Source organism: Pseudophryne corroboree, chromosome 5, assembly GCF_028390025.1.
Source record: "Pseudophryne corroboree isolate aPseCor3 chromosome 5, aPseCor3.hap2, whole genome shotgun sequence".
Taxonomy (NCBI): domain Eukaryota; kingdom Metazoa; phylum Chordata; class Amphibia; order Anura; family Myobatrachidae; genus Pseudophryne; species Pseudophryne corroboree.
This window is the reverse complement of record NC_086448.1, coordinates 154,665,352-154,692,270: the sequence shown is the minus strand read 5'-3', so window position 1 is coordinate 154,692,270 and position 26,919 is coordinate 154,665,352. Positions and strand designations below refer to the sequence as shown.

Sequence of the window (26,919 nt, the reverse complement as noted above, 5' to 3'; positions counted from 1 at the left end):
TGTCTTCTGACTTCTGGCTCTGCGAGAGGGGTGACGGCAAGCTGTGGGAGTGAGCATCTAGACACGGCTAGCGTTCAGTACCCTTCAGGAGCTAATGGTGTCCTGTCAGCCAGAAGCAGAGCCATGATACTCTTTAGGAAGTTGGTTCTGCTTCTGCCCCCTCAGTCCCACGAAGCAGGGAGTCTGATGCCAGCAGATCTCCCTGAAAATAAAAAACCTAACAAGTCTTTTCAGAGAAACTCAGTAGAGCTCCTCAGAGTGCATCCAGTCTCCCACATTTCTAAAACTGAGGTCTGGAGGAGGGGCATAGAGGGAGGAGCCAGTACACACCAAATGAAAAGTCTTTAGAGTGCCCATGTCTCCTGCGGATCCCGTCTATACCCTATGGTCTTGATGTCACCCCAGCATCCTGTAGGACGTATGAGAAACATAATTCTACGAATGACATAATAACCCAGGCCGGTGGAAGTCCTGCTTTGGGAGCTGATGAGCTGGGAGTTAGGGCAGCGGAGGCATCAAAAATGGCCACGGGAGGAGGACTTCTGCGTATGACCAGCAGCAGCTCCTCCTCCCATAGACGTTTGTGGAGACACTGGGGGTAATTCAGACCTGATCACTCGCTAGCTGTTTTTTGCACTCCTGCGTCCACATAGTAGCCACCTACCGGGGAGTGTATTTTAGCTATGCAAGTGTGGAATTGCATGTGCAGCCGAGCGGCCCAAAAAGATTTAGTGCCGTTTCTGAGTAGCCCAGGACTTACTCAGCCGCTGCGATCACATCTGCATGTCCGGGACTGGAATTGACGTCAGACACCCACCCTGAAAACGCTTGGGAACGCATGCGTTTTTCCAACTACTCCCAGAAAACGGTCAGTTGACACCCACAAACGCCTTCTTCCTGTCAATCTCCTTGCGATCGCCCGTGCAAATGGATTCTTCGCACAAACCCATCGCAGAGCAACGTACCGCTTTGTACCTGTGCGACGCGCTTGCGCATTGCGGTGCATACGCATGCGCAGTTCAGACCTGATCGCAGCGCTGCAAAAAACGCAAGCGAGCGATCGGGTCTGAATTACCCCCACTGTCTTTATGCAACCACGGTCACACCCAGGGGTAATTCAGATCTGATCGCAGCAGAAAATTTGTAAGCTAATAGGCAAAACCATGTGCACTGCAGGGGGGGGGGGGGGGGGGGGCAGATATAACATGTGCAGAGAGAGTTAGATTTGGGTGGGTTATTTTGTTTCTGTGCAGGGTAAATACTAGCTGCTTTATTTTAACACTACAATTTAGATTTCAGTTTGAACACACCCCACCCAAATCTAACTCCCACTGCAGATGTGATATCTGCCCCCCCCCCCTACAGTGCACATGGTTTTGCCCATCAACTAACAAATTTGCTGCTGCAATCAGATCTGAATTAGGCCCCCAAACCCCCACCCCAGAAAATGCAGTCAAGAATTCATGAAGCTGCAGGGGCGGGCACAGTGCACACTGACTGCCAGCAAGCAAAAGTGAAAAAAAAAAAAAAAAAGCTAGTAGCATTACTAATGTGGTGCATATGTATAAGGGGCATTACTGTGTGGCATTATGTGCACAAAGGCATTACAAATGTGGGGCATATGTTTAAGTGACATTAATGTGTGTCATTATTTGTAAGTGGCATTAATGTGTATAAGGGGGGCTATTACCTTGTGGCATAACGTGTATAAAGGGCACTACCAAGTGGTGTAATATGAATAAGTAGCAATACAGTGTGGTGTAATGTTAACAAGGAGCAATGCAGTGTGCTGTAACGTCAACAAGGAGTAATGCAGTGTGGTGTAACGTCAACAAGGATTTATATGGTGTGGTGTAACGTGAATAAGGGGCACTACTGTGAGGCGTAATGTGAATAAGGGACCCTCATGTGATGTAACATGAATAGGGGACACTATCGGGTGATATAATGTGAATAACACTGCACTACTGTGTGGCGTACTTTGAATTGGGGGTACTAGTGTGTGGCCACACCCCTTTCCAGCAAGAACACGCCCCACTGTACCTATTCCAAATATGGTGGGTGGTGGCAACAATGCTCTTGCTGGCATGGGGCACCAAAATGAGGATTGCTATGAGTGAGGAGTGGTGCTACTGGGTGATGGGTGCTGTGCTGGGAGAGGGCTGCTGGGTCAGAGGCGGAACTAGTGGTGGCTCTAGGGGACACCAGCGAAAATCTTGCCTAGGGCATTACAATGGTTAGGGCTGGCTCCGTAATGACCTATATCTGTTGGTGAGCAGCATGATATTTTTCAGGTGCCACAAGAGGGACATACATTACCTCATCATATCAGCAGAATGACAATAGTAGACAAAAGCACCTCCATTAAGTGTTTTTCCATCCTAAGCAACAGTTTACTCTATGGTTAGACAAGCCTGCGATAAGACATCACCATCCAATAACAGAATAACCGGCTATATACAGTGCTCACTCTGTAAAATCACAAAAACGAAAGCGAAAACATGGCCTGCTTAACAGTGCTCTAGAGGGATCTGGTCAGCATACCGGAGTTCGGGCTGCCAGCAGCTGGAATACTGACACCTGAATCCCAGCACTGGTTGGAATGCCGACACAGTAATGCCAACTGCCGGCATCCCGGACGCAAGTATGCCGGGGCTACTTAGTGTCAAGCCGCAAGGGGTGGGGGTTGGGGTTTTGGCTGCGGGAGGAAGGTTAGGCTGCAAGGGAAGGGGGGGGGGGGGCTAGGCACCACCGGGGAGGGTTAGGCTGTGTGGTTGCGGGAAGGGAGGGTTAGAATTAGTGGGGTAGAAGAGGAGGGTTACTTACCTCCATGTTGGAATACCGCTGTCACTATTCTGACCGCCAGCATCTCAAGCGCCGGGTTCCCGATACAATCCCATTCTAGAGAATTAAGATTCAGACCGCTACGGATAGAGTGAGAAGCCGGCAAACAAATATTATAAAGGCCTAATTCAGACATGCAACATTTAGCGCTTGCAATCCTCTATAGAGTGAAAAATGTCAATGTCAGCTCACAAAACAGACAATGATTTTGACAAACATACAGTATTGTCACTAAAACACTGTAATTGTGAACTGTACTTTAAAATGATAAAGCAATGCTGGGCCTCCTGTGAATTGTTGCTATGAATAATGTTTATCAGTCCCACTTCTTTCAATGTTACCTTCTCTGCAGTGGTTATCTCAATGCAGGACAACACGCGGACCTCCAACCCTTCACTTGCAGCCCCCCTCCTTCCCGCTCTCTGGTCCACAGGTTCCTCATACATCTTTGCTGCAGTCATGTCAAAAGACATTAGTTGTAACGTGACTAGGACGCACCAGGAGATTGTGTCGATTAATTTGACATATGACACTATATGTGTGTAACTGAGTCTCTGAATCTGTATATGAAGTGCTACAGCCGTAGCTTTTTAACAATACAATTTCTGTTCTGCTACGTATTCAGATTCAGTCATACACAATATAAAAGTGACATATATGAAATTAATCAGCAGTCTCCTTGTGCTTCCTAGTCACATTGTTTGTGAATAAGATGCATTCTCAGCAAAAAAAGATGCCTGCATAGTTGCACGGAACCTGGCTGCTCACTCACACCAGGCATCTTGCACTGCATGGCGTATAAAGGCTAGACGTATGAGGATGCATCTGTAGATTACAGCATTAAAAGGCTTGCTGATATCTTATAGCAGAAAGATGCCTGATTAAATGTATTAATTTAACTAACTGCAAAGATTAAGAATGTGTGGCCCTTTTGAATGCTCAATGTGGCCCCTTAATTATATCAGGTTACCTATTACAGGCTTAGCTGTTTGCAGGCAGAATACAGATACACTAAACATTGTGATTATATTGCAGACGGAGACTAAGGGGTCTATTTATTAACATTATTTTTACTAAAATAATGTGAAAAAGGGTGATTTCACACCCGTTTCACATTATTTTAGTATCACCTGAATGTATTAAAGGGCATTTGGAGCAGTTTTCATGAAAAACTGCTCCAAACCCTTTAATTCACTTTTTTTTTAGTGACCAAAAACGGGTTCCCCATACTTATAATGGGAAATGTGATGTGGGACGAATTTACTAAAAAAAAAAAAAAAGGGGGGGGGGAAATACCGGTGTGCCCTGTGATAATCTCGCCAACTCAGGCTGGCGAGTTCACAGGGCAGCACTGCGATAATGTGGCATTTGCCCAGCTTTCTCTGCCCCTGGTAGAGAAAGCTGAGTGAGTACCCGGCACAGTGATCAGCTATGTGTGTCCGATGGACACACCTAGCTGATCACAGTGTAAAAAGTAAAAAAACAAAAAACCATACTCACCTGTCCAGGGAGCCGGTGTTCGCTGCTCCTGTGAGCGCTGCCGGGCGCCGGGTTCCCCATATGCCTCAATGTGACCCCGGTGCAGTAAAGTGACTCTGCAAAGTGGCAGCGCACATTACAGCATCAGGGGTCACTGCAGCGCACAGGATCTGGCGTCGGGCAGCCCAGCAGAAGAAGAACGGACCGGCTCCCTGGACTGGTGAGTATATTGATCATCTTGGGGGGTAGTCGCGACGGGGGAACGGGGTCGACCGGGCAGTGGCGGTAGCAGCAGGACATCGGGGTATTTTTTCCGAAAAATACCCAGATGATGCTGCGGAGTATCATCGCAGGGACAGAGCTTGACCACAAGATCTGTCCCTGCACGTGATAATTGATACATCCCTGCAATGTAATCAATTATCGCAGAGCGAGTTTGGGCGATTTTATTACCTGTCATCCGCATCCTGGATGCAGATGGTGATAAATAGGCCCCTAATACTGTAAACAGGTGTAATGAATCACATTACTGTAGCTTCTACCACAATCTCCATCTACTGTACATAGTGGCTGTTTCCCCACACCAGTACTGCCTTTAGAAGAAATATAGACTGAAATCTGCCACTGGGATCCAACAAAGTTCCTATGAAAAGCTCTTTTGGGTCATAATAATGAGACAGGAAAATAGGCAAATTACTTAGTCATATCTTAACTTTACTACAGATATTCTTTTAAGATGGAATTACTCTATAAACGGAACCTAGAGGAGCGTCCTGCAACAGGATCTAAGGCATGGCAATTCAGTGAAACATGTTTCTGTTTCCAGTGTGTTTAAATAACCTGTAAGTAGCTTATCTATGCAGACAAACAGGTCACAAATGTTTTATGCAATATTTGATTTACAAGGAACATAGGGCCTAATTCAGATCTGACCGCAGCTGCAAATTTGTAAGCTAATGGACAAAACCATGTGCACTGCAGGTGGGCAGATATAACATTTGCAGAGAGTGTTAGATTTGGGTGGGGTGTGCTCAAACTGAAATCTAAATTGCAGTGTAAAAATAAAGCAGCCAGTATTTACCCTGCACAGAAACAAAATAACCCACCCAAATCTAACTCTCTCTGCACATGTTATATCTGCCCCCTCTGCAGTGCACATGGTTTTGCCCATTAGCTAACAAATTTGCTACTGCGATCAGATCTGAATTAGGACCATAATCTTTTATATCCTCTACTGAAAATAAGACAACATGGCAATAGCAAGAAGGCCAGGTCTTTAACCACTTGCCTGGCAAGGTCGCATCAGATGCGACCATGCCTGCAAGTGCTTTATCTGCCTGGTAGCACAGGATGCGATCAGTCAGATAAACAGTGTTTGCAGTGGCAGGGAAGGGAAACTTTCCTCCACTGCTGCTGTCAGAGGGACCAGAAGGTCCCTCTGCCTCCCTTCATTCTGCCCTACTGATTGCCGTGCTGCCAATCACTGCTGATCAGTCAGCACGGCAGGACTCCCCCCTCGAGCGGCTGCAGACAATAGCAGCCGCTGGGAAGTGTAAATTACCCCCCCCCCCCTCCCAAGCACCCCCTGTGTACCTAGAGACTGTCCCAACTCCAACTTTCAAAATGAAAGCCGCGATGGTCGCAATGTTTCCGAAAGTCGCGATGTTCCCGATCGATGTTCCGATGTTATAAAATATATATATATATAAAAAATATATATTATTGTAACTAAAATAATTTTGGATAGGGTTAAATTCATGTTCTTCACCTAATTCACTCATAAAAAACCCCAACAATCTCTGAGCGGTTTTGGGGGGGGGGGGAAATCGTCAGTTAAGTGGTTAACTGGAACCTCCTAAAACAAAAACAGTTTGGTACATTCAGGGGCTTATGTAGAATGAGTAGTACCCTGCTCTGTGCAATGTATGGTATGTAAAATCACTGCGTCAATGCTCCTGGTGCCAACCCATATGCATATTGCGATACTTGCAGTTTTGCATGTACTGCAATTGCAGCTGTTATAGTGGGATGGGGTGTGGATTATTAGATCTACACTAAAAAGGTCTACAGTCAATAGGTCTACCACTAATGGTAGACGAGCATTAGGTCGATAAGGTCAAGAGGTCGACTTAGAATAGGTAGACAGTAGAAAAGGGCAACAGGGTCAAAAGGTCGACAGAAAAAAAAGGTTGACAATTATTTTTTCCTTTTTTTTTTTTTTTTGGGGGGGGGGGGGGGGGTTTTGTTACTTTTCTGCTACAAACATGTCCCATTAGTGTGTCATGTCCCCTTGCATGTGCTCAGCTCAGGTTACTATTCCCAATTGTAGTCCACGTGGATGGTAAAGTATGAAAAAGTAAAAAGAAAACAAAAACTTGTGTCGACCATGTGTGTGCGTTGACCTTTTGACCCTGTTGATTTTTTGAACTGACTACCTTTTTCAAGTCGACCTAATGCATGTCTACCATTAGGGGTCGACCTACTAACTGAGGACATTTTTAGTTTAGATTTCTAGACCGAATACCAGTGGGAACCCCGAAACCCAGACCAACGGCATCCTGAAGGTAAGTATTGGGGTGAGGGTTAGGATAATGCACTGGAAGGGGGGTGGGGGGCATGTTTAGCCGTAGCCGCCACCCCCTGTGTCCAGAGCCCTAGCCGCAACCCCAGGCGGGTTAGGGTTAGGGTAGGGGGCAGGGAAAGGATCCATTATTTTCCCCATCCCCTGTCAGCATTCTAAAAGTGGGGATGCTGTGGTCGGTCATGTGACCACCAGCATTATGACCAGTGTATCACACCCGTTACAGTGATCAAATGGGAAGCAATTGAGGCCAAATCAGCATCAGCCCTTCCCTGTCTCTAATCGATTTATTTCACCAAATGACTTATTTGAAGATGTTGAGAAGGATACATAATCAAATATACACAGTCGAATCACATTATTATGACGACTACCTACATTTGAAGTCGGCAGCACGTAGCCCATGAAGTACGTCACGTGTCGTGCACTGGCTTGGTGGGTATATGAGTGTGCGATAGGCTGTCTGCACACATATCACTTGTTGCTGTCATGGGGAAAAGTTGCAAAAAGGGATGATTATCGGTGTTCTGGCCAAGGGTGGCAGTATTTCTGAAACAGCACAATTTGAGAACTGTTTGCGTGCTGCTGTGGTGAAGGTGCATCGTGACTGGACAAATGGCACCATTGCAAATAACCGGCGTGGAAACTGTAGAGAGCCCGCGTGCCATTGATGTGAGAGTGAACAACGGCTACGAAGGTGCGTGAGGGCTGACCGACACACTATAGTGGAGCAGCTCACTACCAAAATGAACCTGGAGGCTACCAGACGTGTGTCTAAAATAACAGTACAACCCGTCTAGCTGCTGTCCGTGCTGCACACGGCGGTTACTCTGGCTATTGGTGGTCATTATAATGCGACTTGACCGTGTATCTGAACATGTCTCTTATTTTTGGTAAAAGAAAAAAAGAACCTACCTATATACAATTACAAAACGTTTTTTTAAATATTTTTTTTTACTAGATACGTTAACAGAACTTTCCTCAGAATAAAAACAAGCATGAAAATAAGGCTAGGAGTCCCATCATCTGAAGCTTAAAGACTGGCTTAGATACTGTATAATACACAATAACGTGTATTGAGTGATTTGGGAAAGATGTTACAGCTGACACCCTATGGGGCTGGCTACACATGCCACAGCCTTCAGCAGGATACGGAAGTGACTGCTGTACACAGGAGCTGCCCACTTTTTCATACATACTAGGGAATGTTTTCATTGGTTAACTTATATTAATTAGGGTAGAAAACACAAGGTAATGACAAGCCAATTTCAGCTATAAAACTACTTATACACTAAATATATACCCTAGCTGGTCGACTCCAATCCTTAAAGGTAATAGCACTACATTTTAGGCAATGTGGTTATCTGGCTTCTAGGATTTGGCCACAAATAAAAGGTGAGCTGCTCTAATATGGGGACAGGTTTCCACTGTGGACACAAAAAATATATATTTTTTTTTTAAGATGCCTACTAACCTACTATTATGTTTCTTGGAGCCACTGTTAGACTGTCCTGCATGCTTCTGAAGAAGGACCTATACGGTCTGAAATGCGTTAAGCGGGACGTTTATGTGTGACTCCGGGCGGAAAACGAACACCAGAAGGTACTGTCTGAGGGGCTGAAATTCCGGACTTCACCCACTCTCTCCCATTCTGGTAACATCTGGGAAAGTAACAGAAGCCCTGTTTGTTTGCTGCCTGCCATTAGTGGAGTATTTTAATCTGCTGTCATTTTATGTTCTTCTTGTATTATTATTATTACATTTTATTTATAAAGCGCCACATGTGTTTCGTAGCGCCGTACAAAGGACAGTACAGGGAGACAAAAATAAGAATTTACTTACCGATAATTCTATTTCTCGTAGTCCGTAGTGGATGCTGGGGACTCCGTCAGGACCATGGGGTTTAGCGGCTCCGCAGGAGACAGGGCACAATAATAAAAGCTTTAGGATCAGGTGGTGTGCACTGGCTCCTCCCCCCATGACCCTCCTCCAAGCCTCAGTTAGGATACTGTGCCCGGACGAGCGTGCATAATAAGGAAGGATATTGAATCCCGGGTAAGACTCATACCAGCCACACCAATCACACCGTACAACCTGTGATCTGAACCCAGTTAACAGTATGATAACAACGAAGGAGCCTCTGAAAAGATGGCTCACAACAAGAATAACCCGATTTTTGTAACAATAACTATGTACAAGTATTGCAGACAATCCGCACTTGGGATGGGCGCCCAGCATCCACTACGGACTACGAGAAATAGAATTATCGGTAAGTAAATTCTTATTTTCTCTAACGTCCTAAGTGGATGCTGGGGACTCCGTCAGGACCATGGGGATTATACCAAAGCTCCCAAACGGGCGGGAGAGTGCGGATGACTCTGCAGCACCGAATGAGAGAACTCCAGGTCCTCCTCAGTCAGGGTGTGCCCCTGACCAAGTAGCAGCTCGGCAAAGTTGTAAAGCCGAGACCCCTCGGGCAGCCGCCCAAGATGAGCCCACTTCCTTGTGGAATGGGCTTTTACTGATTTTGGCTGTGGCAAGCCTGCCACAGAATGTGCAAGCTGAATTGTACTACAAATCCAGCGAGCAATCGTCTGCTTAGAAGCAGGAACACCCATCTTGTTGGGTGCATACAGGCTAAACAGCGAGTCAGATTTTCTGACTCCAGTCATCCTGGAAACATATATTTTCAGGGCCCTGACAACGTCAAGTAACTTGGAGTCCTCCAAGTCCCTAGTAGCCGCAGGTACCACAATAGGTTGGTTCACGTGAAAAACAGAAAACACCTTAAGGAGAAATTGAGGACGAGTCCTCAATTCTGCCCTGTCAGAATGAAAAATTAAGTAAGGGCTTTTATATGATAAAGCCGCCCATTCTGACACACGCCTGGCTGAAGCCAGGGCTAATAGAATCTTCACCTTCCATGTGAAATATTTTAATTCCACAGTGGTGAGTGGATCAAACCAATGTGACTTTAGGAAACTCAAAACAACATTGAGATCCCAAGGTGCCACTGGGGGCACAAAAGGAGGCTGTATATGCAGTACCCCTTTTACAAACGTCTGAACTTCAGGCACTGAAGCCAGTTCTTTCTGGTAGAAATTTGACAGGGTCGAAATTTGAACCATAATGGACCCTAATTTTAGGCCCATAGACAGTCCTGTTTTCAGGAAATGTAGGAAACGACCCAGTTGGAATTCCTCTGTAGGGACCTTCTTGGCCTCACACCACGCAACATATTTTCGCCAAATGCGGTGAAAATGTTTTGCGGTTACATCCTTCCTGGCTTCGACCAGGGTAGGGATGACTTCATCTGGAATGCCCTTTCAGGATCCGGCGTTCAACTGCCATGCCGTCAAACGCAGCCGCGGTAAGTCTTGGAACAGACAAGGCCCCTGCTGGAGCAGGTCCTTTCTTAAAGGTAGAGGCCACGGTTCTTCCGTGAGCATCTCTTGAAGTTCCGGGTACCAAGTCCTTCTTGACCCATCCGGAACCACGAGTATCGTTCTTACTCATCTCCTTCTTATGATTCTCAGTACTTTTGGTATGAGATGCATAGGAGGGAACACATACCCTGACTGGTACACCCACAGTGTTACCAGAGCGTCCACCGCTATTGCCTGAGGGTCCCTTGACCTGGCGCAATATTTGTCTAGTTTTTTGTTCAGGCGGGACGCCATCATGTCCACCTTTGGTTTTTCCCAACGGTTTACAATCATGTGGAAGACTTCCCGCTGAAGTCCCCACTCTCCCGGGTGGAGGTTATGCCTGCTGAGGAAGTTTGCTTCCCAGTTTTCCACTCCCGGAATTAACACTGCTGAGAGTGTTATCACATGATTTTTCGCCCAGCGAAGAATCCTTGCAGTTTCTGCCATTTCCCTCCTGCTTCATGTGCCGCCCTGTCTGTTTACGTGGGCGACTGCCGTGATGTTGTCCCACTGGATCAATACCGGCTGACCTTGAAGCAGAGGTCTTGCTAAGCTTAGAGCCTTGTAAATTGCCCTTAGCTCCAGTATATTTATGTGGAGAGAAGTCTCCAGACTTGATCACACTCCCTGGAAATTTTTTCCTTGTGTGACTGCTCCCCAGCCACTCAGGCTGGCATCCGTGGTCACCAGGACCCAGTCCTGAATGTCGAATCTGCGGCCCTTTCATAGATGAGCACTCTGCAGCCACCGCAGAAGAAAACACCCTTGTCCTTGGAGACAGGGTTATCCGCTGATGCATCTGAAGATGCGATCCGGACCATTTTCCCAGCAGATTCCACTGAAAGGTTCTTGCGTGAAATCTACCGAATGGGATCGCTTTGTAAGAAACCACCATTTTTCACAGGACCCTTGTGCAATGATGCACTGATACTTTTCCTGGTTTTAGGAGGTTCCTGACTAGCTCGGATAACTCCCTGGTCTTCTTCTCCGGGAGAAAACATCCTTTTCTGGACTGTGTCCAGAATCATTCCTAGGAACATTAGACGTGTAGTCGGAAAAAGTTGCGATTTTGGAATATTTAGAATCCACTCGTGCTGTCGTAGAACTACTTGAGATAGTGCTACTCCGACCGCCAACTGTTCTCTGGACCTTGCCCTTATCAGGAAAGCGTCCATATTTCTTTTAGGAAGAATCATCATTTCGGCCATTACCATGGTAAAGACCCGGGGTGCCGTGGACAATCCAAACGGCAGCGTCTGAACTGATAGTGACAGTTCTGTACCACGAACCTGAGATACCCTTGGTGAGAAGGGCAAAATTTGGACATGTAGGTAAGCGTCCCTGATATCCAGTGACACCATATCGTCCTGGTTCGCTATCACTGCTCTGAGTGACTCCATCTTGATTTGAACCCTTGTATGTAATTGTTCAAATCTTTTAGATCTCACCGAGCCGTTTGGCTTCAGTACCACAATATAGTGTGGAATAATACCCCTTCCCTTGTTGTAGGAGGGGTACTTTGATTATCACCTGCTGGGAATACAGCCTGTGAATTTTTTTCCAATACTGCCTCCCTGTCGGAGGGAGACGTTGGTAAAGCAGACTTCAGGAACTTGTGAGGGGAAGACGTCTCGAATTTCCAATGTACACCTGGGATACTACGTGTAGGATCCAGGAGTCCACTTGCGAGTGAGCCCACTGCGTGCTGAAACTCTTGAGATGACCCCCCACCGCACCTGAGTCCGCTTGTATGGCCCCAGCGTCATGCTGCGGACTTGGCAGAAGCTGTGGAGGACTTCTGTTCCTGGGAATGGGCTGCCTGCTGCAGTCTTCTTCCCTTTCCTCTAACCCTGGGCAGATATGACTGGCCTTTTGCCCTCCTGCCTTTATGGGTACGAAAGGACTGAGACTGAAAAGACTGTGTCCTTTTCTGCTGAGATGTGACTTGGGGTAACAAAAGTGGATTTTCCAGCTGTTGCCATGGCCACCAGGTCCGATGGACCGCCCCTTTATACGGCAATACTTCCATGTGCCGTCTGGAATCTGCATCACCTGACCACTGTCGTGTCTATAAACATCGTCTGGCAGATATGGACATCACATCTACTCTTGATGCCAGAATGCAAATATCCCTCTGCGCATCTCGCATATATAGAAATGCATCCTTAAAATGCTCTATAGTCAATAAAATATTGTTCCTGTCAAGGGTATCAATATTTTCAGTCAGGAAATCCGACCAAGCCCCCCCAGCGCTGCACATCCAGGCTGAGGCGATTGCTGGTCGTAGTATAACACCAGTATGTGTGTATATACTTTTTAGGATATTTTTCAGCTTCCTATCAGCTGGCTCTTTGAGGGCGGCCGTATCTGGAGACGGTAACGCCACTTGTTTTTATAAGCGTGTGAGCGCCTTATCCACCCTAAGGTGTGTTTCCCAACTCGCCCTCACTTCTGGCGGGAAAGGGTATACCTCCAATAATTTTCTATCGGAGGAAACCCACGTATCATCACACACTTTAATTTATCTGATTCAGGAAAAACTACAAGTAGATTATTCCCACCCTACATAATACCCTTATTTGTGGTACTTGTAGTATCAGAAATATGTAACACCTCCTTCATTGCCCTTAACATGTAACGTGTGGCCCTAAAGGAAAATACGTTTGTTTCTTCACCGTCGACACTGAAGTCAGTGTCCGTGTCTGTGTCTGTGTCGACCAACTGAGGAAAATGGGCGTTTTTACAAGCCCCTGACGGTGTCTGAGACGCCTGGACAGGTACTAATTTGTTTGCCGGCCGTCTCATGTCGTCAACCGACCTTTGCATCGTGTTGACATTATCACGTAATTCCTAAATAAGCCATCCATTCCGGTGTCGACTCCCTAGAGAGTGACATCACCAATACAGGCAATTTGCTCCGCCTCCTCACCAACATCGTCCTCCTACATGTCGACACACACGTACCGACACACAGCACACACACAGGGAATGCTCTGATAGAGGACAGGACCCCACTAGCCCTTTGGGGAGACAGAGGGAGAGTTTGCCAGCACACACCAAAAACGCTATAATTATACAGGGACAACCCCTTATACAAGTGTTTTCCCTTATAGCATTTTCACATATGTAATCATATCGCCAAATAAGTGCCCCCCCTCTCTGTTTTAACCCTGTTTCTGTAGTGCAGTGCAGGGGAGAGCCTGGGAGCCTTCCTCACAGCAGAGCTGAGCAGGAAAATGGCGCCGTGTGCTGAGGAGAATAGGCCCCGCCCCCTAAAACGGCGGGCTCTTCTCCCGGAGTTTGTGAGATCTGGCAGGGGTTAAATACATCCATATAGCCTCAAGGGCTATATGTGATGTATTTTAGCCATAAAAAAAGGTATAATACATTGCTGCCCAGGGCGCCACCCCCAGCGCCCTGCACCCTCAGTGACCGCTGGTATGAAGTGTGCTGACAACAATGGCGCACAGCTGCAGTGCTGTGCGCTACCTTATGAAGACTGAAAGTCTTCTGCCGCCTGTTTCTGGACCTCTGGACCTCTTCAACTTCGGCATCTGCAAGGGGGGTCGGCGGCACGGCTCCGGGACGAACCCCAGGGTGAGACCTGTGTTCCGACTCCCTCTGGAGCTAATGGTGTCCAGTAGCCTAAGAAGCAAATCCATCCTGCACGCAGGTGAGTTTACTTCTCTCCCCTAAGTCCCTCGTAGCAGTGAGCCTGTTGCCAGCAGGACTCACTGAAAATAAAAAACCTAACTTAAACTTTTATTCTAAGCAGCTCAGGAGAGCCACCTAGATTGCACCCTTCTCGGCCGGGCACAAAGATCTTACTGAGGCTTGGAGGAGGGTCATGGGGGGAGGAGCCAGTGCACACCACCTGATCCTAAAGCTTTTATTATTGTGCCCTGTCTCCTGCGGAGCCGCTAAACCCCATGGTCCTGACGGAGTCCCCAGTATCCACTTAGGACGTTAGAGAAACATAGCATTACAGTAAATAAATAACAAAAATAGTGTACAGGTAACAGAGCACCACACATTCTCAAGACCTAATATAGCTAAGATGTAAGTATTGAGGGATTGATCATCGTACTACTAGAGGCTGGTGGCCATAGATAGAGATGAGCCTTTACTTGCAGAGTAAAGATGGTCTTTGAGTAGGGGAAAGCTGCGAGTGATATGTGTTGAGACGAGTGCTTAGATAACAAGAGCAAAGAGGGCCGTGCTCTGAAGAGCTAACAATTTAGTGGGGAGGGGCGACAGACAGATGACAAGAGGTGCAGGCAAGCGGGAGTTAGCCTGATGGCAGTATGCAAGCAAAGCTGAGATGTTCAAGGCATGAGGCAATTGGTATTAAACTTTGCTGTGTGTTTAAAAAACTGCTGCATTATTATCTCTCTATCCCTCTCAAACTTGGATACACTGCAAAGTGCCCAGGGATTAGAGGTTTATATTCTTTTAGGTGGTGTTGGATTAACAGCTAAGAAGTAGGAAGAACCCACTATCTGTGAGCAGTTTGCCCATTTGGATACTTTTATGTATGCTGACTATCCCCTTACGTTTGTAAGTGTGTATTTGGAATTTGGAATTAATGGTGTAATAAAACTACTACACTATATATATTTATCTTTATGTGTTTCTCTAAAAACCCACGCATTGTGACAATCTTTTGGGGCAAGAGAAACACATTTTTAGATTTGTTTTATTGGAGGTTGGAATACATCAAGTTGACACCCTCAAGCCTAAATCAAGGGTGAATTCTTTTTTATCACATTGTTTAATCAATTGATGCATGTTATCTTTAAGTGCGCTAGATGTTCTTTGTGCTTCCTGTAACCTATAGTGTGGAAGAAAACTAGAGTACCTGGAGTAAACCTACGCAAATACTGGGAGAACATACCAACTCCATACAGACGGACTATGATTGGAAAACTGAAATTCAGTGTTGTGATGTAGTAATGCCAACGGTGCAGTCCAAGAACACTGCTCTGGACAAATCTTAAATATTTTCCACAGTGTTATTTGACTACCATGACATCTCAATCACATGATTTAGTGAGCAGAGAGGCATTGGAATATTGCTCTGAGCTCTGTTTCCACCTACTTTTCACCCCTCTACCATAATGTCACATGCTGAAAGCTGTGAGTCTATCTGTGTAGCAGACTACTGTGTCTGGCAGCCAGACAATGTGTATTGTGTCTCAGGTTTAAACCAAACCGTGCAGCTAATTGAATCTGGCACTGGCTGTGGCTGGCAATCAGACAATGTGTATTTAAAGAAAGGAGACAAAAAAACACAACTATGTGGGGATTTTTATTACTGTATAAATCCATGCAATTCTCATAAAGTAGAATTCTAACACAAATACAGACCAAATAACCTAAAGCATATATCCATATTAAAAAGGAGGCTGGTGGTTCAAACATTTACATATTAGTTCATTTTTTATTTTGACAATATATTACAAAAAGTTGCAGGAGCTGTGCAGATTAGTTCTAATATGATTTATTGGAATGCAGCATTGCACTGATCACACCCTGCCCAACCTTTCACAGACTCATTTATATGGGAGGAAACACAATTTACTTGTCTGACAAGAGCCGCTGCAGCAAGGAAGACACGACACACCCAATATACTGTAACCTGACAGCAGACTAGCCAAGCTCCAGCTCACAGTTTCCGTCCGCAAAGCACACAAGTCACGTATTTCACCTTAAACATACCAGAAATTGCTAGTTTTTCCTTAATGGAAATTCATTAAACCACCAGTTATTAAAGCATGTCCCTGAAACCAAGACTGAGCATTTACAGCAGCGGTAGGTTTCCAACTCGCCAGCATGTAATATTTGATCTGCATGGAATACCAAAAGACTGAACCAGCTATCATCCATGGGTGCCGGGACATATTAAAGAAGCAAAACATAACGAGGAACATTTACGCACAGGAAGAACAATGTAACACAATAATCTGAGGATTATTTATTAATACCACTTTCGGACAGAAGCCGGGGCTTCGACCCAGCTTTTGGGACACGGGTTGGATCACGGTCCTTTCACACAAGATATGAAATTCCCAAGGCAAGCATTAGGACCCAGGAATTTGCTAACGCAAGCCGACTTAACCCAGGTCTCTTCTCTGTGTGAAATGGTCAACACGAGTCCAAAGTCCCGGGACCTCGACCCTGGTTGAGAGCAGGGTTGAACCCCACGGCATTTTTGACCCCATAGATAAAGGACCTGGGTTGAGTCGATTTGCCCCGGCAATTAACCAGGTCAAAATCTCTATGTGAAAAAGGTATAAAACTGCATTTAGGTGCAAATTTGCACTAAAAAACAGTAAATAATAAGCGGTCTCTGCATTGTTAACGTTTTCTAGACTGAAAAATAAGCTAATTGCTGGTTAGTTGGTATGATTTAGTACAGTGATTAGCAACAGTCGGCCCCAGGGCTGAATATGGGGATCAAAGTCCTCAGTTGCACCCCCCAACTCCACCCTACTCTTTTGTTATAGCTTTTAAAGGGGTGTGTAACACGTTACCGGCGGCAGGGATTCCGGCCGCAGAATGCCGGTGGGGGGTTTCTATTCTCACTCTATGGGAATAGTCCCTGTTGGTCGGCATGCCGACCGTAGGGACAGTGAGGGGGCGGGATGTAGGGGGAGGTGTTGTGACCCGGTCACATAACTGCAACCCCTTTTAAAGATATTTAAAGGCCTTTTGTTATATTATTACAGCTAGGTATCACTCTCATTGAGTAAATGGGTTCATTTAACTTATTACTAAAAGTAAAGACTAAAAGTAATGTGCGGCCGTTTGAAGGTTAAGGCAACCATACAGTAAGTGGCCCCTGAAGTTTATCAGGTTGCCTGATTTAGCGCACATTTATCTAAGTGCAGTGCTTGTAAGTTACCCTCTATGCCTCATCTTTTCTACTGTATATTAGAGGATGAAAGCAGACAAAACCCAGGATAAATAGAGGAGTCAGCATCTGTAGAGGCTGTTGCCATCTACAACTGTGTGTGTGTGTGTGTGTGTGTGTGTGTGTGTGTGTGTGTGTGTGTGTGTGTGTGTGTGTGTGTGTGTGTGCGTGCGTGTGTGTGTGTGTGTGTGGGGGGGGGGGGATTGTCATTAAGGTTTTTAATAATATAAAATTATTATTACTACTATTATTATGATGAAACTCTAGTAAATGCCTGTTTTGGTGTGTTTTTGTTTAGTCCTTTTAGCAGCAGTGGGTCTTGGTTTGTTCCTAGATATACGTATATATAGGTCAGTTTCATTAAATCCGGCAGAGTATATTGGAAATGCTGCACACTTTGAATAATTCACTGCGCTGAGAGCATTAATCTGTGAGCTTTATTACAGTAGACTTGTACTCAGGCATGCAGCAATAATGCCGCTACTTACATCTGAAGGACAAAACCGTACCGAAACCAACACATGACTGCACTGCTTTATTGTACTCCAAATTCATTTGTTCAGAGGTATGAACAGCACAACAAAAACATTCCGATATTGTGCTCCAACACCCAAATAATAAATACAATCATATCTCATTTTCCATCATTGTAGTTTTAACAGTAATCTTACTTAATAGTAAGGAGAAGGAGCTTATTGACTTCAGCTTTACAGTATTTCTCAATATCCGCTGTCAAAAAAAAATGTATGCTGCTAAATTCAGTAGCTGTCGATCCTCAAGTAATTTCAGTAATGTGCACACTGCACCATAGCCAAAACAAGTCAGCAGTTCAAGGACACTTGTGTCTTATCCATCCAGGGCATAACAGCACCAGATATGCTAATTCTTACATTACTGATTATTCATTATTTGAAGGGAAAAACCAAACCATACAGTACATAAGAGACATCCAAACGTGACGCACCCTTGAAGAGTGTTCCCATAAATCCAAATAAACCAAAGGAACAAAAAGGCTTTTCTGAGTTGTGATATCAGAGGCAAATGGTGGAACAGTACACAGAACATAGGAAGCACAATAGGTAGTACAGGTTGAGTATCCCTTATCCAAAATGCTTGGGACCAGAGGTATTTTGGATATGGGATTTTTCCGTATTTTGGAATAATTGCATACCATAATGAGATATCATGGTGATGGGACCTAAATCTAAGCACAGAATGCAGTTATGTTACATATACACCTTACACACACAGCCTGAAGGTCATTTTAGCCAATATTTTTTATAACTTTGTGCATTAAACAAAGTGTGTCTACATTCACACAATTCATTTAAGTTTCATATACAGCTTATACACATAGTCTGAAGGTCATTTAATACAATATTTTTAATAACTTTGTGTATTAAACAAAGTTTGTGTACATTGAGCCATCAAAAAATAAAGGTTTCACTATCCCACTCTCACTCAAATAAGTCCGTATTTCGGAATATTCCGTATTTCGGAATATTTGGATATGGGATACTCAACCTGTATTAATAATCCCTAATATGGTTGATATGTGTATATAAAATTATAATAACAGCAGCGTATCTGTAAGCAAACATGGTGGCGATAATAGTCTCATCAATTTCCTATTTTATTTATTAACTGTTTCTTACATAGCGTAGCAAATTCCGTTGCGCTTTACAGCTGGAAACATGATATAACAAAAATTCATAGAGGTAGGAAGGCCCTGCTCGCAAGATTACAATCTATAGGGAAATAGGCATTGATACACAAGGATAGGTGCTATCTATTGCATGATTGTCCGCCAGATTGCAAAGGTTCTTGGTGGGCTGCATGATATGGCCACACAGCAATGATGAATAGGGGTCAGGAGGAAGAAAAGCGAAGAAAGAGAATATGTGAGGATATGTGTGGACTGTACAGATGTAATTGAACAGGAAAGCTTATGAAGGTTATGTGAGGTTGTGGAATTTGATACGCTTGCCTGAAGAAGTGAGTTTTCAGGGAACGCTTGAAGGTTTGGAGACTAGAGGAGAGTCTAATACCCCTTTCACACCACAAATGCAAAGACTTACCCGGGAATACGGTCCCGGGATCATGCGGGGCATTCCCGGGTTGGCCCCCGTTTACACCAGCCTTTCGACCCAGGTCAGCACCTTTTATACTGATCTCGGGATGGCCCTGCATTTATATAAGAATGTCATTAGAAATGGCCTTTTTGGGCCCACAAAGATGACATCACCAGGAAGCTCCCCAGCATATCCAATCAGCATGAGCAGAGGCAACCCGGGAAGGAGAGATATGTCACTGCAGTAACCCGGGATGATCCCGGGAACAACCCTGCTACTTTGCACGGTTAAAATACCTAGACAGGATTTTGGCGCGGGACCCTTTCACACCAGCACTAGACCCGGGTCAACATGGAAATAATCCCGGGAATCTAGGCTGGTGTGAAAAGGGTATTATCGTGATAGGGCATTCCACAGAGCGGGTGCAGCCTGAAGAAGGTCCTGCAATCGTGAATGGGAACGAATAATGTGGATGAGAGACGTAGATCTTGAGAAGAGCAAAGAGGTTGGGTTGGGAGATATTTTGAGATAAGCGAAGAGATTTACATTGGTGCAGTTTGGTTAAAGGTGAATTAGAGACTTTAGGTCCAGGTGGCTTAAATGCTGACTTTGAATTAAAGTGGTTCTTGTAATGCTGACAATAGTTTTGTAACAGTGCGTGTGACGCTTTAAATCATGATGAATATATTAGAACCAATTAGCCCTCCGTGAAACAATGTCATACTGCACCTTTATTAAGCTTTTATGTATAGGAAATCCCCAACTGTGCGGAAAGAATATAACTTTTTGATGGGGATTAATATGGTACTCTTTTGCTGTAAAGATAGGAGACGTTGTTCATTAATAGAAGCTAGATGATGTTATATTTCTGCACTAAGAAGATTTCTGGCTACTCTTGTTGAATACTATATCATTTTTATTATGATATGCAAAACTGGGTTTTTAATTTAATAATGAATGCTTTGTAAAAAAGGAGAGGACACGGTACTGAAAGGTACGTTGTATCGGAAGTTAGATGCTGTGAATAAATTGACCTGCCCTGTTCCTCTCACCTGTGCCTTGACAAAGACCCTAAGGGTAGAAAGGCGTTGGACAGCACGTGAGAGGAGAACGGACCCGATGTTGCATGTGCTGCTGTGAAGAGAACCGCCATATGCAAGATGTGTAGCTGCATGCCCGGGCTATTACAACATCCTATGCGCTATATGCTCGTCCTGATAAGAGCGTCTCTCTCTGGTAGGCATACTTGCACCAGCGGGTCCTCTTTTTTTATGGATTTTTTAATGTACTGCCGTATTATGCTGTTTTTTATGATTTTTAATGAATGTGAAACATTAAAAGTTTTTTGGTAATGCACTAGTTGTGCGACGTATTTTCTCCTTTTCTTGCTGTTCATATGAGGAAGTATCTGTGGAGAGAATAACAGACTACGGAGAAGTTGGGGAGAAGTGTAGAATAGACAATTCAACACCTATTTGTATTAAACGCCGACAAGCTGAAAAGGACGCTGGACAAAGGCAATTGACAACTACGCTTGTGTAGGAATATTGAACATACGTTCTCTATTCCCAACGCTTCTTGTGAGTACATAACCATACGGGAGGTTGGAAACCCTAATATCTTGTTTAGATAATCTCTTTGTGACTGTTTAGACCTTTGTTTTTGTTTTTTGTTTTTTTTGGGGGGGGGGAATAATATCTCCTTTTTTTTGGATAATCTCTTTGTGACTGTTTAGACCTTTTTTTTTTTGGTGAACGAACATTACTCAGCGTAGTCTCCTGATTGACTTTTTTCTGTGTATGAATTTCTGTGAGAAAAAGGTGAACTTCTGTAATTAGGAGATTTGCTGCAGAGGACTGAAGCGCTTGTGGGAATAGAACTTATTTCTGTACTTGTGTGTGAGTTAAAGTATTTTTTTTTGAATACGGTAGAATACAGGTAACCAATGGAGGGACTGACAGAGTGGATCTGCAGACGATGAACGTCTAGCGAGGAAGATTAGACTGGCAGCCGCATTCAGAATGGATAGTAGTGGTGAGAGTCTCTTTTTGGTAAGACTAGAAAGACGACTATTGCAATAAGCAATGCGGGAGATAATGACAGCAAGGACCAGAGTTTTGCAGTGTCTTGTGTAAGGTATGGTCATATTCTGGATATGTTTTTTAGATGCATGTAACATGATTTTGAGACAGATTAATTGTGGGGAACAAAGGACAGTTCAGAGTCAAGGATGACACCTAGGCAGCGAGCTTGTAGGGTAGGACTGATTATCTAGTTCTCAACAGTGATAGAGATATCAGATTGGTAATTACTATTGGCCGGTAGAAGTATAATTATCTCTGTTTTGGAAATATAAAGTTTGAGGTGGTGAGATGACATCCACGATCAAACGGGTTGGGACTGAAATGCCAGCGTGCAGGACGACAGCGGTAAGAATACCGACCGCGAAATCCCGCTATTTGGAATCCCAAAAGGGGGAAGGCAAGTATACTTACCTTCCCCCAATGACCCCCTAACCCTAACCCTGCCTGGGGGTGTATTAACCTAACCCCCTCCCCAGGGGTGCTTGAACCTGACTCCCCCCCCCCCACCACCACCACCAACACCACTACACACACCTCTGCTGCTTACCTGTACTGCAGCCTGACAGACGCTCGTTTGGGATCCCAGCGGTCGGGAATTCCAGCGCAGGTCTTGTGACCCTAATCGGGACGCTGGTGTCTGTATTTTAACTGCCGGTGACATGGACCAATACAGATGGTGTCAAATACAGGGAGGATATGTAGATTTGAGCATCATCTGCGTACAGATGATACTAAAATCCAAAAGAGCTGATTAGTTTCTCAAGAGATGTGATAAAGATTGAGAAAAGCAGAGGTCCTAAGACTGAGCCTTGTGGTACTCCAACTGATAGAGGTAGAGAAGAGGAGGTGGATTCAGAGAAGCAGACACTGAAAGAGTGATTAGATAGGTGGGATAGGAACCAAGGGCTGTGTCTAAAAAACCTAGTAACTGTAGTGTATGAGAAGAGAGTGGTCAACAGTGTCAAAAGCAGCAGAGAAATCAAGAAGAATAAGACTTTACAGTGACCAGATCACTCACTACTTTAGCCAGTACTATCTCTGTGAAGTGTTGGGAACAAAAGCCTGACTGAAGTGGGTACGACAAGTTGTGCTAGTTAAGAAAGAGGATTCACGGATTCAATAATATGTGCAAAACCACTGGCAATTGGCGGCTATGAAAAGCTCCCATTCAGTTAATACACCGACAACTCTCAAAAGCACATACTAAATATCCAGGTAAATGACATAAAGCTGGCAACATTATTGTGGTTATCCATGCAACATACATAGTTACGTATTAACTAATTTTATAACCACGCAACACACATCTACAGTGTCATTGCTGTACTCTTACCTTGAGGCAAGCTATTCTATTTTTTTCTCTTTAACCATTTTTATCTCTGAGTGGAAAACTCCAGGTTCCATCAATGGGTTAAAGCTGGATGTATGTGCAGAAATGAAGAAATGGTAATTCCTAAACCTCATTAATAATTAGTGTTGATGGAACGGTCCTTTTTCTTGTAAATAAATGCATTGAGGCCTCTTGATGTGGGTGACCGTAATCTGTACACAGTCCTTCCTTGTGATGCACCTGATGTCACCCAACTAGGATTCCCAATATCATCGTATGCTTACATCGCTTATTCGATTTCAAATGTAGGACCCGGCATGCGGGCGGACTTGCCCTATGCTGGGCGTACCCCACATGTTAGAGAAAAGTGTTGTAGTTGTGCGATTTTTTTGCACAACTACAACCCATGCTGAATCGTGCCCGATGTACATCAAGCAGAATGTCATGGAGGTGGGATCCTTGCTATGCCCGATTTTGACTATGCGATTTCCCTTGAACTCCCCCAGAGCACAGATTTTTACTATCTGTGCTTGAGATTGTCTATGAACGATTTTGACAAAGTGCCAATTGTGACTATACTTTGTACTAGATAGTACACTAGACAGTCAAGATCAGAGGTTCTCAAACTCGGTCCTCGGGGGCACACACAGTGCATGTTTTGCAGGTCTCCTCACAGAATCGCAAGTGAAATAATTAGCTCCACCTGTGGACCTTTTAAAATGTGTCAGTGAGTAATTAATACACCTGTGCACCTGCTGGGTTACCTGCAAAACATGCACTGTGTGTGCCCCCGAGGACCGAGTTTGAGAACCTCCGGTCAAGATTAACCTGCCTGCACAGTCTATCTAGCCTTACGATACCGACCCCACAGAGAGCGCATCGGGATCGAATTTGTATCGCAAGCAATACTTTCAAGGCCTATTTAATATAGGCTCTTAGTACACACACTTCCTTACTTGATATTATCACCTATAACAATATAAACGTGGTATAATTACTTTAATTCTAACCCTTTACATTATAACATAACTAATGGCAAAATAAAATCATTGTATCTAGTCACTACTATCCTAGACTGTGAAATTGAGGCGACATTATGAGTATAAACGTAATCTCCTTATTATTTGCTGGTGCCGAGTATGCTGTTACAACACTAGCATACCGCTTGTGATTGGCTGGTTGGGAATGCTCCGGTGACGGGTGCCTACTTTCCAGTTCAGGCATATATTATGCTTTGCCAGTGGATTATACCAGTGGTTCTCAAACTCGGTCCTCAGGACCCCACACAGTGCATGTTTTGCAGGTATCCCAGCAGGTGCACAGGTGTACTCATTACTCACTGACACATTTTAAAAGGTCCACAGGTGGAGATAATTATCTCTCTTGTGATTCTGTGAGGAGACCTGCAAAACATGCACTGTGTGGGGTCCTGAGGACCGAGTTTGAGAACCCGTGGATTATACCAATTGTGTTATTCCGTACATAAGACAGACAGTTGTTCATGCTGTATTACAGGGCTTTTTAAAGTTTTATTGCTGCTGAAAAGTGAATGGGTATTCTGCAAGCAAAACATATTTAAAAGAATTGGAATAAAAGCATGTGGCATACAATGGCGACAGACGCAGATATACATACATTTAATAATTTTTTTGTTAACAAAAGTTATGCTCATTTTGCGGTACCCACATCTATATGCCAATGTACGCATGCTGTTCTAAGCCAATGAGTGTTGACATGTTCACTATGTTGACATCTGATGTTTTGCCATGTGAAATGTCAACATGCTCAGAATGCCGACAGGCTTATGTGCCGCCAGAACCAAATATGTTACCGCTGTGCCACAGGGACCTTATGTCGACATGTCATCCATGTAGACATGATAAATGTCAACATGCTAAACATGTCAACATTTTGATCATGTTGACATAACTGCCGACCTAACACCCCACACCCTATTCTGTGCCAATGCATGTTGCCACATTACAGCACCACACTCCTACATCACATGGATACACATGTAAGCAACCTTCGGATCTCCAGTTGTCCGTCAGGCTACAAGCCCGAGCGTGCCTCCGCCAGGGGGGGGTCATTCGGGCTCACAGCCCCACAGCAGACAGACAGCACATACAGTATGACAGCGAGTAAATACAGTATGTAACTCAGCCCGAAACGCCAGACAAATAATAATTACATAATACCATCTTCTCACCCCATGCACATGGTAACCCTCATTGCCGCCATCCGAGGGCTCGGAGCTCAAGGACAGCCCCATGTCTGGTGTGTGGTAGCCGGGACGGGCGCAGCAGTGACGGAGCCGGTCAGACACAGCAGCAGCAGCGATCGCTCGCCAGGACTAGCAATCCCCCACCGATGGCAGCAGCCGCCTGCATTGGCCATCTGGGATCGGCTGCTCTGCCTGGCGGGTAGTGACGTCCCGTGGCAACGGAAGAAGCGGAATGGTAACCAGGGACGCGGGAGGAGCGCACACTGACACCGAGACAGCTACAGCATCCCTTGGGACAGAGACAGCCTGGGGAATGGTGACATCCCAGTAACAGAGAGAGAGAGAGAGGGGGACAATGTGTGATCTTAGGTCTGGGCAGTAATCATATCTTAGAGGAAAAGACGGCTTATGGAGTCATGAGCTCTCAGTGACAGAGACAGTCTGGGAGGGAGGAAGAGAGAGAGAGAGACTGAGACTGAGGTAAGGGTGATACTGAGCTCTCAGTGATAGAGACAGTCTGGGAGGGAGAGAGAGATAAGGGGGTGACTGAGCTCTCAGTGGTAGAGACAGTCTGGGAGGAAGGAAGGAAGAGAGAGACACACACACACTGAGGTACTAAGGGTGATACTGAGCTCTCAGTGATAGAGACAGTCTGGGAGGGAGAGGACAGAGAGAGAGAGAGAAGGGGGAGACTGAGCTCTCAATGGTAGAGACAAGGGAGACACATTGGACAGGGATGCACAGATATATGTAGCTATGGTAAATAGAGTGCTGTAAAGGGATGGAGCAGCATATATAGACAGTTAGAAGTAACAACAGTTCTAGGTGTCTGCACTTTGTTGCTAATGTCGAGAAATAACTAAATCTACAGTATAGGTATAAGTATCAGGGAGTGAGAGAGGATCTACTACTATCCACATAATAATTACCAGTCGAAGGCCAGCAGGGGCATCAGGTCACAATGGCGGACACAGATCCTGAAATCATGGTGAGCTCAGCACTTCATTCTCATATTCTATGTTATATTCCTCTTTACATTAAAATGTATAAGCCACGTAGTTTTCTGACACGTAAGCTAGGTGATGGAAAGCCTATGGAAATTGAAAGCACAAAAAAAAGAACAAGTCCTTTAATTTGCTTTCCAGTATGGTCAGCCAATGGAGGGGTGGTTTGGCCTGGTGCACTAATGAAGTGCTCAGTTCCACATTCACAACACGCTTGGTAGGATAAGCTGGTGTCTCTAGGTATGTTCAGTAGCTCAGTTCCATCCCTTATACTGCATGTTGTGGCCTCAGATCTAGTATAAGTGATTTATACAATATATCTGTTCCCGGGCAATTGGAAATCCCGCACGCACGCACGCACACTCTTACTTGCCTATGCACCTGGTTTTAAGATTGTCCTGTATCAGTCTCAGAAGTTCTCTGATTACATTATTGTATTAGTACTAAGCAAATAAACTAAGCACATTAATGTAGCAGTCTATCTTTCTGTAATACTAGGTTACTGTTAAGGTAACAACCTATAGCAGAGGCACTATAGGTATCTTGTTTACCAGCTGCTGTGGAACTACAATTTCCAGCATGTCTACTTGTATATTCAGAATAGCTGTTGAGCCACGGGCTATCTACTATTACCCTGTCGGCACAGCTGAAAGTAAAGATGTATATCTAGTTTCCTGTAATATGAATGTGTAGAATTAATATAAACCTTTCATGAACATAATCATGGGCCACTGAGGGCAATTAGCTGACTGGGACACCCATAGTGACATAGCCATAACAGGCACAACATGATGGTACCAAGATCCAACAAAACAATGTCATGCATCAGGTGATTAGATGCGCCAGTGTCACTGAAAATGACTTTAAAGACTGTAATTATGTGCTTTCATTATTCCATTTTTTAAAAATAAAATCTTACTCTCTTCATTATTGCAGATGACAGGAGTAAGGTTCAAACAA

The 26,919-nt window shown here is 44.7% G+C and overlaps 2 protein-coding genes across 5 annotated transcripts in view; one reads left to right on the top strand and one right to left on the bottom strand.

Annotated features, from left to right (window-relative positions):
• Positions 1 to 25,196, bottom strand: part of GORASP1 (golgi reassembly stacking protein 1) — a 142,316-nt gene extending 117,120 nt beyond the window's left edge. For 2 of the 4 annotated variants that reach the window (XM_063921832.1, XM_063921830.1), the window contains exon 1: positions 24,941 to 25,196. Coding sequence is in view for 3 of the 4 variants with exons in the window: in XM_063921830.1 (XP_063777900.1) it covers positions 24,941 to 25,003 (63 nt within the window). In the remaining variant the exon portion in view is untranslated. Of the gene's footprint in view, positions 1 to 2,826; positions 2,925 to 24,940 lie in introns of those variants that run through there. The other 2 variants (XM_063921829.1, XM_063921833.1) reach the window with 2 other exon arrangements.
• TTC21A (tetratricopeptide repeat domain 21A) overlaps positions 25,153 to 26,919 on the top strand; it is a 325,510-nt gene continuing 323,743 nt past the window's right edge. The window contains exon 1 of the mRNA XM_063925168.1: positions 25,153 to 25,943. Within this exon, the coding sequence (XP_063781238.1) occupies positions 25,917 to 25,943 (27 nt within the window). The 5' untranslated portion in view covers positions 25,153 to 25,916. The remainder of the gene's footprint in view (positions 25,944 to 26,919) is intronic.